The 14,383-nt window shown below is 66.1% G+C and overlaps 1 protein-coding gene across 3 annotated transcripts; it reads right to left on the reverse strand.

Annotated features, from left to right (window-relative positions):
- Positions 1–444: 444 nt before the first annotated feature.
- On the reverse strand, positions 445–14,241 carry SSH3 (slingshot protein phosphatase 3). 3 transcript variants are annotated; one of them, XM_054199845.1, is made up of 14 exons: positions 14,138–14,241; positions 13,176–13,213; positions 12,782–12,947; positions 10,989–11,107; positions 10,841–10,912; positions 10,639–10,704; positions 9,104–9,292; positions 8,347–8,440; positions 8,124–8,252; positions 7,994–8,040; positions 6,856–7,002; positions 5,810–6,010; positions 4,788–5,040; positions 4,260–4,698 (listed from the first exon to the last, which is right to left on the reverse strand). In XM_054199845.1, the coding sequence occupies exons 1-14, from the start codon at positions 14,186–14,188 to the stop codon at positions 4,546–4,548; spliced, it is 1,725 nt and encodes a 574-aa protein (XP_054055820.1). In that variant the 5' UTR covers positions 14,189–14,241; the 3' UTR covers positions 4,260–4,545. The 3 variants fall into 3 exon arrangements, 1 of the variants encoding a protein (XP_054055820.1); XR_008466152.1 differs by lacking the exons at positions 4,260–4,698; positions 4,788–5,040; positions 5,810–6,010; ... (9 more) ...; positions 13,176–13,213; positions 14,138–14,241 and adding exons at positions 445–473; positions 2,699–2,802; positions 3,832–4,048; XR_008466151.1 differs by lacking the exons at positions 4,260–4,698; positions 4,788–5,040; positions 5,810–6,010; ... (9 more) ...; positions 13,176–13,213; positions 14,138–14,241 and adding exons at positions 2,446–2,802; positions 3,832–4,081.
- Between the last annotated feature and the right edge of the window lie 142 nt (positions 14,242–14,383).

Here is a 14,383-nt window from a genome sequence, read left to right on the forward strand (position 1 = left end):
AGGGTGAGAGATGCTGGTGAGCCCAGATCCAGAAGCCGGTGGTTGCCGGGACTCCCAGTAACACCAGTGGGACTGGTCAAGCTGGGAGAGGGGAGCCCTTCGGACAGCGAGCACGAGTGTAGACGCTGCTGGTTCATCCTCCGTCTCCAAAGAGGAGCCGTGACACGAGTCACTGCCCATCTGGGTGCCCGCAAAGGTGGCACAGAGGTGGCAGTGCCACCAGCCCCTGCCCTGACATGCCTGCCCATACCCTGGGGTAACACAAGGGAGGGAGGGGGGTCATGGTGGCCAACGAGGCTGGAGAGGGGCCTGGCAGGGGCCTGGCTGGAGCGTGCCGTCGCTGGTTGGTCTGGGTGGGGGGTGTATTGGGAGCTGCAGTCCTGTCGGGGGCTGGGGGGCTGCGGGGGCTCACCTCCAGACCACAGTCTCCAGCGCCACCAAGTTGCAGGTGGGATTTCTCCTCTTCTCTAGGTCTGTGGGGAGAAGGGAAGAGGGATAAGCCTCCCATTCGTAAAATTGTAGAATGGTTTGGGTTGGAAGGGACCTTGAAGCCCACCCAGTGCCACCCCCTGCCCTGGGCAGGGACACCTCCCACCAGCCCAGGTTGCTCCAAGCCCCGTCCAACCTGGCCTTGAACCCCTCCAGGGATGGGGCAGCCACAGCTTCTCTGGGCAACCTGGGCCAGGGGCTCACCACCAAGTCAAGAATTCTTCCTCAGATCTCATCCAAGTCTCCCCTCTTTCAGCTTAAAACCCTTCCCCCTCGTCCCACGGCTCCCCTCCCTGATCCAGAGTCCCTCCCCAGCTTTCCTGGAGCCCCTTGAGGGACTGGAAGGGGCTGGAAGGTCTCCGCGGAGCCTTCTCTTCTCCAGGCTGAACCCCCCCAGCTCTCTCAGCCTGTCCTCCCAGCAGAGGGGCTCCAGCCCTCCCAGCATCTCCGGGGCCTCCTCTGGCCCCGCTCCAACAGCTCCGTGTCCTTCTGCTGTTGGTGGCCGCCCAGCACTGCAGGGGGGTCTCACCGATGGGTCAGAATCCCCTCCCTCACCCTGCTGGCCACATTCCTGGGTAACCGCACCATGAATCCCATCTAAAGCTGACCTTAGTTGTCTGCAGAGTTGTTTCGGCTCGAGTTCAGGCTGAAGTTCCAGCCTGTCCAACACAGCAGCGCAAAGAGCAGCCCTGGCCACCAGCCAGCCCAGGCGCATCGCCATTGCCCTTATCAAAACGTTCCCAGGCACAGCAGAGACAGACGATAAGCAGCAAAAGCAAGAAGCGGCCACTAACAAGCATTAGACTCTAATTTACAGCGAGGCAAGCAAGCCCTACGGCAAGCGTAGGAGCCTGCCAATTAAGAACTAAACAGCAATAACAGCTATAATTTCGATCTACCATTCCAATCAAACCTGGCATTTTAACGGACCCTTCGAGCCCCACGTTGGGGGCAAAAAAGGACTGTCGTCGTTCAACCCCAGCCGGCGGCTAGAACCACACAGCCGGTCGCTTGCTCCCCCTTAAGTTGCGATGAGGGAGAGAATCAGAAGAGTAGAAGTGAGGAAAAACTCATGGGTTGAGATAAAGACAGTTGGATAGGTAGAGCAAATCCGCGCACACAAGCAAAGCAAAACAAGGAATCCATTCCCTGCTTCCCATCGTCAGGCGGGTGTTCAGCCATCTCCAGAAAACTGGGCTCCATCATGCGTAACGGTGACTTGGGAAGACAAACGCCATCACTCCGAACATCCCCCCCTTCCTTCTTCTCCCCCCAGCTTTATACGCTGAGCATCACGTCATATCGCATGGAATATCCCTTTGGTCAGTCGGGGTCAGGTGTCCCGGCTGTGTCCCCTCCCAGCTTCTTGTGTCTCCCCCCACCTTCTTGTGTTCCCCCCCCCCCAGCTCGCTGGCGGGGCGGCGTGAGGAGCAGAAAAGGCCTTGACTACTTAGCAACAACCAAAAACATCACACCATTCCCATTCCATACCCAAAACACAGCTCTACAGCAGCTGCTAGCAAGAAAGTTAACTCCATCCCGACTGAAACCGTGACAGTTTCCTAGGCAGTAACAGCAAAAACATCCAGTTTGGATATGGATGAAACAACTGGGATCAATGGGAAAAAATTAATTAGGAGCAAGCTGTTTGGGTGGAGAAAGGAAGGTGGAAAGGTAGCAAAAAGGGCCCAGAAATGGAAAAAAAATGGAGAATAAGGTATAAAATCAGGTAAAGGTCAGCACAGGGAGGGGTGTCTTCTGATATTAGGGGTGCAGATGACTGCGGATTGGAGGGCTATCGATCTGCAGAGCCAGGTCTGGCGGGCACAGTCCTCCCCCCGCCCCAGGCCATGGGACTCCCTTTCCCCCCCAAACAGTGGGGAGGGAAGAGCGATAGAGCTGTCGTTCAACAGCAGTCCTGTGGGATTCACAAGATTAAGAGCCGTAATTAGTCGCTTTGCTGTGTGCAGAGTCATTTAATCATAAATTAATAATAATAGGATGCATTTGTTAATTATTTAGGTTATTGATTACTTAATTTATTAGCTCTCTAGCGGTTTGTTGCTTCATCAATAAAATGAATCGGTTACATCCCAAGCCTGCAATCGAGCGGTGGAGAGCCGGAATCGGCAGTAATCAAGGCCACGTCCCGGGAGGGGGACAAGCGGGATGGGGTTGGGGGGCTGCCCACGGCGCTGGGCCGACTCACACTGCAGGTCCTGAGCCCTCCAGATCGCCGCCTTCAGCCAGATCTTGTCCTGATGGAGGAGCTTCAGGCCCTTGAACATCTTCCACCTGGGGGACGTGATTCATCTGTTGGGAACAGGATGGCGGTATTTAGGGTGCGGACCCCCAAGAGGTAAGCGCCCTGCTCCCAGCCAGCCCAGCATCGTGCCCAGCAGGACCCCAGGACCAGGAGGAAGAAAGTAGCCAGCAGGGTGTCCCCCAAGGGGGACTCACCACATTTTCTCTGCCCTAATCCCCCCCCGCCCGCCCCAGCTTTGTGCCACAGTTCCCCTGCACCCGGTGGCTGCCAACGCCATGGTCAAAGTTCCTCTGGCCTGAGGCAGGTGCCAGCGGGGGTTATCCTTCAGAGCCACTTGGCATTGATGATGCCCTCCTGGCCTCTCTGGCAGCAACTGTCACAAAATCTGCGGGGGCACGGCATGCTGGAGGCCAGGACCCAGGCTGGTGGTGGGAAGGAAGAGGGAGGTTTCCAGGCTCCTTGTAGTGGCAGAGATTTGGGAATGGGAGGTAGTAGAGTCCACCCAAAGAGCACTCAAAGGCATGTGGGTGGTGAGCAAGAAGACCCCGAGCCACGGCAAAGTGAGGCTTCAAGAAACAGGGTCTGTCTTATCTCCAAAAGCACAGGGAGGACACCCTGCACGGCCCATGGCAGTGCTGTGGCCCCTCACTCCACCCTGTTGCCTGTATCTCCCTTCCGTCTCGTGTCCCCCCCATGGGAAGGGGGGGGTCTGAAGAGACTGGTGGCGCTTCCACCCCGGTGGAGCCCAGGTTGCTGTCGTGCCCTGCTGCTCTGCTGCCATCGCCCTGCAGAGCGGCGGCTGTGAGACGTGACTGACGGAGCAGAGCAAAGGTCGGGCTGCCAGCAGAGCCCAGCCCAGCTCTTGCTCAAGTCGGGTCTTTCCCTGTGGACCACAAGCCAGCGAGGGCTCTGGCCACACTCCAGAAGGTGCCGAGTCCCAACGTGGTGGGTGCTGTGGGGTCGGGGGTGAGCGGTGGGGGAGATTATGGGATGGCTTCCCCCCAGGAGGAACACCAGGCTCCGGTCAAGGCGCCATTACTCAACACAGGCCCTCGCAGGCAGTGGTGATGCGTGACCTTCCAGTCTGTGCCGTTCCTCCCGCTATGGCCACAGTGGGCTGCTAGCTCCCTGGCCCGCTTCAATCTTCCGCCGCCGGTTCCCGGGGCTGCCCCGGTCTCGGTCGTTGGGCCTGCCCCGCTCCCCGGTCCCCGGGCCTGCGCCAGTCCTGCGGCCTAGGCCGCTGAGGCTGAGGTAGGCCGGCGCCCCGTTCCCATAGCAACCAGGAAGGCGCCCCGTACGCATGCGCAGCTACGCATGCGAGGCTACGCATGCGCGGCGCCCCACGCTCCGCGCAAGGCACGCTGGGGGCTGTAGTTTCCCTCCCGGGCCGCCGCCCGCACAAGATGGCGGCGGGGTCTGGGGCGGGCCCTGCCGGCCGCGTGTTCACCCTGGCCCCTACTGACGGCAAGGCCCCACGCTCGTCCCCACCTCCCACCCCCCCCGCCCCGGGCAGGACCCACGCCAGGGACGGGCATTTCCACGCTTTATTCTCAGTGCGGGTGCGGTGAGGGGGTGTCAGTGGTGGCGGGGGGGGGGGGGGTGAGGCACAGTGACCTCCGCCCCCCTCCACCCCCTGCAGTGCAGACAGTGTGTGGGAGGGGCGTGGCCGCTCCCTGGCCACGCCCCCCGCAGGGCTAGGCCACGCCCCTTTCCCCGTAGCGCTCTGCCCCATACCCCCCCCCGCGGGTTAGGGGGCGGGGGGCGGGGTTGAGGGGAGGCGAGGGGCGTGGTCATCGGCGGTGGGCGGGGCCACCGAGGGGGGCGTGGTCACAGGCGGGGGCGGGGCCTCCGTCCAGGCTGGCCTGGCGCACCACGCGGCGGGGCCGGGAGGAGGGACGGGCCCCCGGGGGGGCAACCGCCGGCCCCTCCGTGGCCACCAGCACCTGGAGAGGGGACACCGTGACACAGGGGGAGGGAGCTCAGCCATGGCCGACCCCCCCCCCCGGCCCCCCGACGCCCTCCCTTCACTCACCTCCCCGCCCAGGGGCTCCCCCGGCAGCTCGGGGGGCTCGGGGGACTCCAGCTGGCTGATGCTCCGCATGACGGCGCAGAGGGAGATGCGGGGGCGGCGGGAGGCCCCCAGCAGCCCCGGCCCCCCCGCCTCCCCCGGGGACAACGGGGACAACGGGGACGGGCCGCCCCCGTCCCCCTGGGTGGCCTCCGGGCCCTCCTCGGGCTGGCCCGCCCGCTCGCCGGCCTTGGGCTCCCACAGGCTGCTGTGCCGGCTGCCACACACACACGCGCTGTCACCTGCTGGCCACGCCCCCCCCGGCCACGCCCCGCGCATGGGGACACGCCCCTTGTGTCTCGGGGCGGGGTTCCCACAGGCTCCGCCCCTCCGAGCCATGTCGGCAGAGGGTGGGGCCAGCAACGCCACACCCTGCACATCGGGGCGTGGCCATGGCAGACCACACCCAGCCCATCTGGGGCGTCGCCATGGAAGACCACACCCACTAATGGTGGGGCGTGGCCAGGGAAGACCACACCCACCGTTTCTGGGAGTGTGGCCACGAAAGACCCCACCCACCACACCCAATGGGGCGTGTCCATAACAGACCCCCCACCCACCCATCACACCCAAGGGGCGTGGCCTTGGCACGCCCCACCCACCACATCCCATGGGCGTGGCCTTGGCTGCCCCCACCCACCACAGAGGGGTGTGGCCAAGGCAGACCCCACCCACATTAGGGGGCGTGACCAGGGACGACCCCACCCGAGAGGTGTGGTCATGGAAGGCACCACCCACCATGCCCCATGGGGCGTGGCCACATCATACCCCACCCATCTCACCCAATGGGGCGTGGCCTTGACATGCCCCACCCACCACATGTCCATGGCAGGCCCCACCCACTAGCTCATGGACCAATCAGACCCTGCCCTGCCCAAGGGGGTGTGGTCACAGCAGGCCCCTCCCTCTCCCACCCGCAGGGGCATGGCCACGACAGGCCCCGCCCACCCCGAGGGCGTGTCCGTCCCGCCCTTTGCCCCGCCCACCTGGCCTGCAGGATGCCCTGGTAGAAGTCGAGCTGGCGCATGAAGCCGGGGTTGGGCAGGACGCCGGGCCGGACGTGCCGGACGTGCCGCAGCGCCCGCTCCAGGGACCAGCCGAACTCCTTCATGGCGTAGGCCAGCACCGTGGCCGCCGAGCGGCTCAGCCCCATGCGGCAGTGCACCAGCGCCCGGCCCCCGACGGCCCTGCGGCACCCGCACGGCTGCCACCCACCTCCCGGGGCTCCCCCTCTGTCCCCAGAGGTCCCCGGTGTCCCCAGGGTCCCCGGTGTCCCCAGGGAGCCGCTGCCCCAAGGCTCCTCGTGTCCCCAGGGCATCAGTGCTCTAGGGCTCCCTGTGTTCCCAGGGTTGTCCATGTCCCCAAGGCTCCCCCTGCCCCAGGGCTCCCCATGTCCCCAAGGCTCCCTGTGTCCCCAGGGCTTCCCGTGTCCCCATGGACCCTGTGCCCCATGTCTCCAGTGCTACCACTGTCCCCAGTGTATCAGTGCGCCAGGGCTCCCCGTATCCCTGGGGTTATCCATGTCCCCAGGGCTCCCCATGTCCCCAAGGACCCCCTGCCCCAGGGCTCCCGTGTCCCCAGTGCTCCCCGTGCCCTAGGGCTCCCATGTCCCCAAGGACCCCATGACCCAGGGCTCCCCCTGTCCCCAGGGCTCCCCGTGTCCCCAGGGACCCTGTTCCCCGTGGTTCTCCTGTCCCCAGTGCTACCATTGTCCCCAGCGTATCAGTGCCCCAGGGCTCCCCACGTCCCCAGTGCTACCACCGTCCCCAGTGACCCCACACCCCAGGGCTCCCTGGTCCCCAGGTCTCCCAGTGTCCACAGGGACCCAATGCCCCCGCACTCCCCATCTCCCAGTGCTCCCTCCCAGTGTCCCCAGTGTCCCCCAGCGCCTCAGGCATCCCAGGTATTGTCCCCCCCTCCCCCAGCCTGCCCCTGGATCCAGCCCCAAACCCTCCGTGCCCCCCATACCCTGTGCCCCCCTCGTGTCCCACCCCAATGCCCCCCACCCCACTGTCCCCTGTGCCCCACTGACCGGACGCGGGAGAGGAAGAGGAAGGTGTCGTTCCAGTGGGGCAGGAGCTGGGCCGTCTCCTCGTCATACACCCGGACGTTCATGTAGGTGAACAACGCCGGGAAGAAGTTGTCGATCTCCCGCGCCACGTTCAGGATGTGGGTGACCCTGCGGTGCCGCGGACGGGGGTGGGGGACACAGCCCCCACGCAGGGTTGGGGGTCTGCCCGTGCTCCGTGGGCTGCCCCACAGTGCCCCAGGCCCACCCCACTGTGGGGCCACAGCCCTGCTGCACCCACCCTGACAAGCGTCCCATGATGACCCCATGCCCACCCTGTTGGGTGTCCCACGATGACCCCATGCCCACCTCAATGGGTGTCCCACGATGACCCCATGCCCACCCTGTTGGGTGTCCCACGATGACCCCATGCCCACCTCAATGGGTGTCCCATGATGACCCCACACCCACCCTGTTGGGTGTCCCATGATGACCCCATGCCCACCTCAATGGGTGTCCCACTATGACCCCATGCCCACCCTGTTGGGTGTCCCACGATGACCCCATGCCCACCTCAATGGGTGTCCCATGACGACCCCATGCCCACCCTATCAGCCCACCCTGATGACCCCATAGGCACCCCACTGGACCACCTCATGATGACTTCATACCTGCACCACCGTGACACTCCATGGTGACCCTGTGCCTACCCCACTGGGACACCCCCGATGACGCAGTGCCACCCCACCATGACACCTCATGATGACCCTGTGCCACCCTACCATCACACCCCAGATGACCCAGTGCCACCCCACCGTGCCACCCCTTGATGGCCCTATGTCCACCCCACCATCACACCCCAGATGACCCTGTGCCACCCCACCATGCCACCCCACAGTTGCCCTATGCTGAACCCACCATGACACCCCATGATGGCTCTGTTCCTACCCCACTGGGACACCCCAGACGACCCAGTGCCACCCTACCGTACCACCCCTTGACGGCCCTATGTCCGCCCCACCATCACACCCCAGATGACCCTGTGCCACCCCACCATGACATCCCACGATGGCCCTACGCCCACCCCACCATGCCGCCCCATGATGGCTCTATGCCCACCCCACCAGCACACCCAGATGTCCCCGTGCCATTCCACGCTCACCGGTTCTGCTGCAGCTCCTCCAGGTTGGCTGCATTCCACTCGGAGCCCTGTGTGGTGGCGGCGGTGAGGATTGGGGACGTCCCTGCCCCCCCTGCCCACCCTGCCCCCCCCCGCCCGTCCCGCTGCCCACCAGGTAGAGGTGTGGGAAGACGCGGGAGGGCCGGTCCATCTGCGCCAGCACCAGCAGCATCTCGTTGTCGATGAAGTCCTTGTGCTGGGCCAGGCTGTGCCCCGTGCGTCGCTCCAGCTCCTCCCGCACCTGGGAACGGCCACGGGGTGAGGGATGGCCCCCTGCCTGTCCCCCTGCCTGTCCCCCTGCCTGTCCCCCTGCCCCCTGGCTTGGCGGCACCCACCTCCTTGGAGGTGACGCTCTCCAGGTCGGCGGTGGCCATGACGTCCCGCAGCAGCGCCCGCACCGACTGCTCCGACAGCTCCGGCGCCGCCGGCCTGGCACCGGCGTCACCGCGTCACCTGCCCCGCCCAGGCCACACCCTGCTCCCAAGCCCCGCCCCCAAGTGCAAGCCCCGCCTTCCATTGGCCCTCCCCAAGACGGAAGCCCCACCCAGTTCCTTTAAGCCTCACCCTTCCATTGGCCACACCCTGCCCAGGCCCCGCCCCCTACACACCCAAGCCCCGCCCCCAGCACAAAGCCACGCCTCCCATTGGCCCTCCCCAAGGTGGAAGCTCTGATCCGTTCATTTAAGCCCCACCCCCATTAGCCACACCCGGCCCAGACCCCGCCTCCTCCACTCTGAAGCCCCGCCCCCAAGCACAAGCCCAGCCTCCCATTGGCCCTCCCCAAGGTGGAAGCCCCACCCCTTGCCCCGCCTACTCATTAGCCACACCCGGCCCAGACCCCGCCTCCTCCACTCCCAAGCCCCGCCCCCCCATCGCATGCCCCGTCTCCCATTGGCCCTCCCCAGGGTGGAAGCCCCGCCCAGTTCCTTTAAGCCCCGCCCACCCCACGGGCCACACCCTGAGCCCACCCTCCGCCCCTCCCCACAAAGCCCCGCCCCCACAGCCCCACCCAACCGCCCCACCCCTTCACAAGCCCCGCCTCCGCCCCAGGAGCGGCGCTGATTGGCCGGCAGCGCGGAGGGCGGGGCATACCGGAGGGGCGTGGGCGAGGCGGGGCGCACGGACTCCAGGTCGGCCATGGCCAGCCACTCGTTGAGGCAGCTCTGCTCCGAGGCCACCGCCGCCGTGTAGCCGCCGGCCCAGGCCAGCGCCGGGCCCCCGGGGATGTGCCCGCCGCGGGAGGCCTCCTCGCAGGCGCGGTGCAGCTCCTGCAGCACGGCCCTGCCGCACACCACCTGCCACCGCGCTCCTCCCCACCGTCGGTGTCACCCACACCCCCCCCCCCCCAGGTTTGGGTCACACCACCAGCTGGGTGCCACCCGCCCTCTCCCAGGTGCGCAGAGCACGGTCGGGTGGCCCAAACTTCCCCCGTGTCCCCGTTCCCATGACTGTGCCCAGGCCCCCACGGTGGTGTCCACGTCCTGGTTGTGCCCACCTCAACCCTGCCCCTGGTGGTGCCCACATCCCCATGGCAGTGCCCACATCCCCCCGCCGTGCTGCACACATCCCCCACACCCAGGGTGGCAACCACATCTTCCACGGCCATGGTGGCAGCACATCCCCCGTGCCCAGGGCGGCGACCACATCCTCCATGGCCATGGTGGTGCCCAAAATCCCCTGTGCCCGTGGTGATACCACATCCCCCATAGCCGCGGTGGCATCCACATCCCCCATGGCTATTGCAGTGCCCACATCCCCTGTGCTCATGGTGGTACCCACATCCCCCATGCCCCCAGCAGTGCCCACATCCCGTGTGCCCATGGTGGTGCCCATGTTCCCCAAAGCCGTGGTGGTACCCACGTTCCCTGTGCTCATGGTGATGCCCACATCCCCCATGGCCATGTCAGTGCTCATATCCCCTGTGCTCATGGTGGTACCCACATCCCCCATGCCCCCAGCAGTGCCCATGTGCCCCGTGCCCATGGTGGTGTCCGTGTTCCCCAAAGCCATGGTGGTACCCACATCCCCTGTGCTCGTGGTGATGCCCACATCCCCCGTGGCCGTGGTGGTGTCCACACCCCCCATGCCCATCATAGTGCCCACATGTCCCATGCCCCCAGCACTGCCCGTTTTCCCCATGCCCCTGGTGGTGGCCATATCCCCCATGACCGTGGTGGTTCCCACATCCCCCTTGCCCATGGTGGTGCCCACGTCCCCCGTATTCGTCATGGTACCCACATCCCCTGGGCTCATGGTGGTGCCCACATCCCCCAAAGCCATGGTGATGCCCATGGTCCCTGTGCCCATGGTGGTGCCCATGTCCCCCAAAGCCATGGTGGTGCCCACGTTCCCTGTGACCATGGTGGTGCCCATGTCCCCTGTGCCCATGGTGGTGCCCATGTTCCCCAAAGCCGTGGTGGTACCCACATCCCCTGTGCTCATGGTGGTGCCCACATCCCCCAAAGCCATGGTGGTGCCCACATCCTGCATGCCCACGGTAATGCCCATGTCCCCTCTGTCCATGGTGGTGCCCATGTCCCCCAAAGCCATGGTGGTGCCCACATCTCCCGTGCCAACGTCAGTGCCCATGTCCCCCATGCCCACGGACACACTCAGGGCTCACTCACCACATGGTCTGGACAGAGATGGGCTTGAAGATGCGGGTCTGCCCCCCTGATGTCACGCTGAACCCCCTGGACACCAAATGGGGAGACACGTAGGTCGGGGTGGGCACCCCAATACTGCCCCCCCCCCCTCCCCCGCAGGCCGCACTCAATCCCACCCTCATAAGCCCCTCCCCATCCCAGAAGAGCCCCCCCTACCCCTTACCCATCGCCGTCGAGGAAGACCTGGGTGTCACTCCAGAGGGGCAGCACCATGCCCAGGGTGCAGCGGGTGGCCCTGGGGTGGGCAGAGGTCAGGGGGTGCAGTTCCCCCCACACACCTCTTGCCGCCCCCCCCCCTGCGCCCCACTCACCCCTCGTGGGCGAAGTCCACACCCAGCAGCGCCGTCTCCCCCTCGGCTCCCGCCTCCTCGGGCCGCACCACCAGCAGGTACCGCACCCGCCGCGGCCGCGCCGACTCCAGCCGCACCGCCTGGGGGTGCGGGGGGGAAGGGGGGGCATGAGGGGTGTCCCCTGCACCCCCGGGGACAGCACTGCGGGATCTGCCCCCCAGTGCCCGGGGAGGAGCATCAAGAACAATGCGGGGCAGGCTGGGCCATATCCCATCCCCATCCCATCCCACCATCCTGTCCCCATCCCATCCCATCCCGTCCTGGCCCCATCCCCATCCCATCCCATCCCGTCCACATGCCATCCCCATCCCATCCCATCCCCATCCTGTCCCCATCCCATCCCATCCCATCCCATCCTGTCCCCATCCCATCCCGTCCTGGCCCCATCCCCATCCCATTCCATCCCGTCCACATGCCATCCCCATCCCATCCCATCCCCATCCTGTCCCCATCCCATCCCATCCTGTCCCCATCCCATCCCATCCCGTCCTGGCCCCATCCCCATCCCATCCCATCCCGTCCACATGCCATCCCCATCCCATCGCATCCCATCCCCATCCTGTCCCCATCCCATCCCATCCCATCCCATCCCATCCTGTCCCCATCCCATCCCCATCCCATCGCATCCCATCCCCATCCCGTCCCCATCCCATCCCATCCCGTCCTGTCCCCATCCCCATCCCATCCCCATCCCATCCCCATCCCATCCCATCCCATCCCCATCCTGTCCCCATCCTGTCCCCATCCTGACTTCATCTCATCCTATCCCATTGCCATACCCTTCCTGTCCCCATTCCTGTCCCCATCCCTATCTATCCTGTCCCCATCCCATCCTCACCCCCATCCCATCCCATTTCCATACTGTCCCCATCCATACCCCATTCCCATACCCTTTCTGACCCCATCCCTGTCCCCATCCCCAGTCTGTCCCATCCCGATCCCATCCTGTCTCATCCCGTCCCTATCCTCATCCCCATCCCATCCCGTCCGATCCCCACCCTGTCCCCATCCATATCCCACTCCCATCCCTATCCTTTCCCCATCCCTGTCCCCATCCCCATCCCATCCCATCTCTTCTCCATCTTATCCCCATCTTGCTCCTACCCCCATCCCATCCCCACCTTGTCCCCATCCATATCCCATTCCCAACCCCAGCCTTTCCTCATCCCTATCCCCATCCTGTCCCCACACCCTTCCCATTCCATCTCTTTCACTGTCCCTATCTCATATCCATCCCATCGCTGTCACCACCCCTGTGGCTGTCCCCATCCCATCACTGTCCCCATCCCCATCCCCATCCCATCCCATCCATCACTGTCACCGTCACCATCCCTGTTCCCATCCCCATCCCATCACTGTCACCATCCCCATCCCCATCCCCATCCCCATCCCCATCCCATCCATCCCTGTCACCGCCACCATCCCTGTCCCCAGCCCATCACTGTCCCCATCCCATTCCATCACTGTCACTGTCCCCATCCCTGTCCCCATCCCATCACCATCCCCATCCCATCCCATTCCATCACTGTCCCCATCACCATCCCTGTCCCCATCCCCATCCTATCACTGTCACCATCCCCATCCCCATCCCATCCATCCCTGTCACCACCACCATCCCTGTCCCCAGCCCATCACTGTCCCCGTCACCATCCCCATCCCATCCCATTCCATCCCTGTCACTGTCCCCATCCCTGTCCCCATCCCTGTCCCCATCCCCATCGCTGTCCCCGTTCCCGGGGGTGGCCGTGCCCTACCAGCCGGATGGCATCCTGGGGCCGCAGCAGCTGCATCATGAGCTGCAGGTGCTGCTCCTGCCGCCCCGGGGCCTGCCCGGGGGGCGCAGCCGGGGGGGGCTCAGCCTCCAGCGGCTCCTCCGCGGGCAGCAGCAGGGCGGCCCCCTTGACCATGACAAAGCTCTGCCTGGGGGGGGGACAAGATGGCCCGGAGGGGGACAAGATGGCCCTGAGCGGGATGTAGGGCCCAGCCCGCAGCAGGATCCAGCCCTCACATGTACCCCGTGAGGGCGTCCCCGAGGTGGGGGGGGACACCACGGGGGGACGAAATGCTCCTCAGGGGGTAGTTGTGGCCCGTCGCCCCCCCCCCAATGCCCCGCATCCCCCATCCCGTGGCTTTGGAGCCCCTTCTCACCGTCGCTGCAGCCGGCCGCGCTTGGGCGCATCTTCCTCCTGCAAAGCACCGGGGGGGGGCAAAGCCCCCAGGGGAGCATGACCCAGGGCACAGACCACACTTGGGGGGCCAGCAAACGCCCCCGGCACATCCCTCCTGGCATCGCGGGCCAGTGACACCCTACCAAACACACCCCCCCCGCCTCAGCAGCATGGGGCACTGGGAGGACCCCAGGGGGGAGCGTGGGGGCCCTGGGAGGGATCACGCTGGGGAGGTAAATCCCTGGGGATGGGCCACGGGATGCCAGAGGGGTCCTGTCCCCATGTCCCGTCCCCCCCCCGGGCTGGGTGCTGCCCAGGGGGGCAGCGTTCGCAGCGGCGCAGGGGGGCTCGGGCTGTGCACCCCGATAAGGGCCAGTGGTTACTGGAGGTGGCGGGTTGGGGGGGGGGGGCAGCGACACTGGGAGCGACCGGGACGGCGAAGGTACTGGGAGCCGCTGGGACGGACTTAACCCGGTTGGGTGCAAGTGGGGACAACCGCCCCCCCCGCCCCCAGACACACACACACACAGTCCCCCCCCCGCCCCCCAAACTACGGGGCAGCCCCCGGCGGGGAGCAGAGGAGCCCCCAGAGTGCGCTGGGGGCACGCTCCCAGTAATTCCCAGGGCTCCCAGTAACCTCCCACCGGCAGCGGCCGGGATAAGCCTGCACCGGGAACGACCGGAGCAGCCCGTACCCTGCACCGGCAGCGACCGGAGCAGCCTTTCCCCGCCCCCCACCCCCGGCGCCGGGAGGGAACCGCCGGGACAACCCGGTTCTCCCCCGTCGGGAGCCCCCGGTGGCAACCGAGCTTCCTATCCGGATCGCCCGGGCGAACCGGGACCGCCCGCCCGCCCCCGCCGCTTCCCGTCCCGGCGGCACCCGGCGGCCCCGGGCCTCCTCCCGTCCCCGTTGACCGTCCCCGGTGCCGTCCCGCAACTCACCGCCGGGTCCCTGGGGGAGCCCGCCGACCGCCGCACGGTGACCAGCGCCATGCCCCGCCGCGCCGCCCCGCACCAGGAAGCGCCGCCGCCGCCCCGCCCGGACGGGAACGGGAACGGGCACGGGCACGGCACGGCCCCGGGCACGGCACGGCACGGCACGGCCCGCGGCGGGACAGGCCACCCCCCCTCCCCGACCCCGGCACCACCAGACAGGGAACCCCCGGACCGTCTGCCCCGGCAGCGGGA

Source organism: Rissa tridactyla, chromosome 4 (assembly GCF_028500815.1).
Source record: "Rissa tridactyla isolate bRisTri1 chromosome 4, bRisTri1.patW.cur.20221130, whole genome shotgun sequence".
In the NCBI taxonomy this organism is placed as follows: domain Eukaryota; kingdom Metazoa; phylum Chordata; class Aves; order Charadriiformes; family Laridae; genus Rissa; species Rissa tridactyla.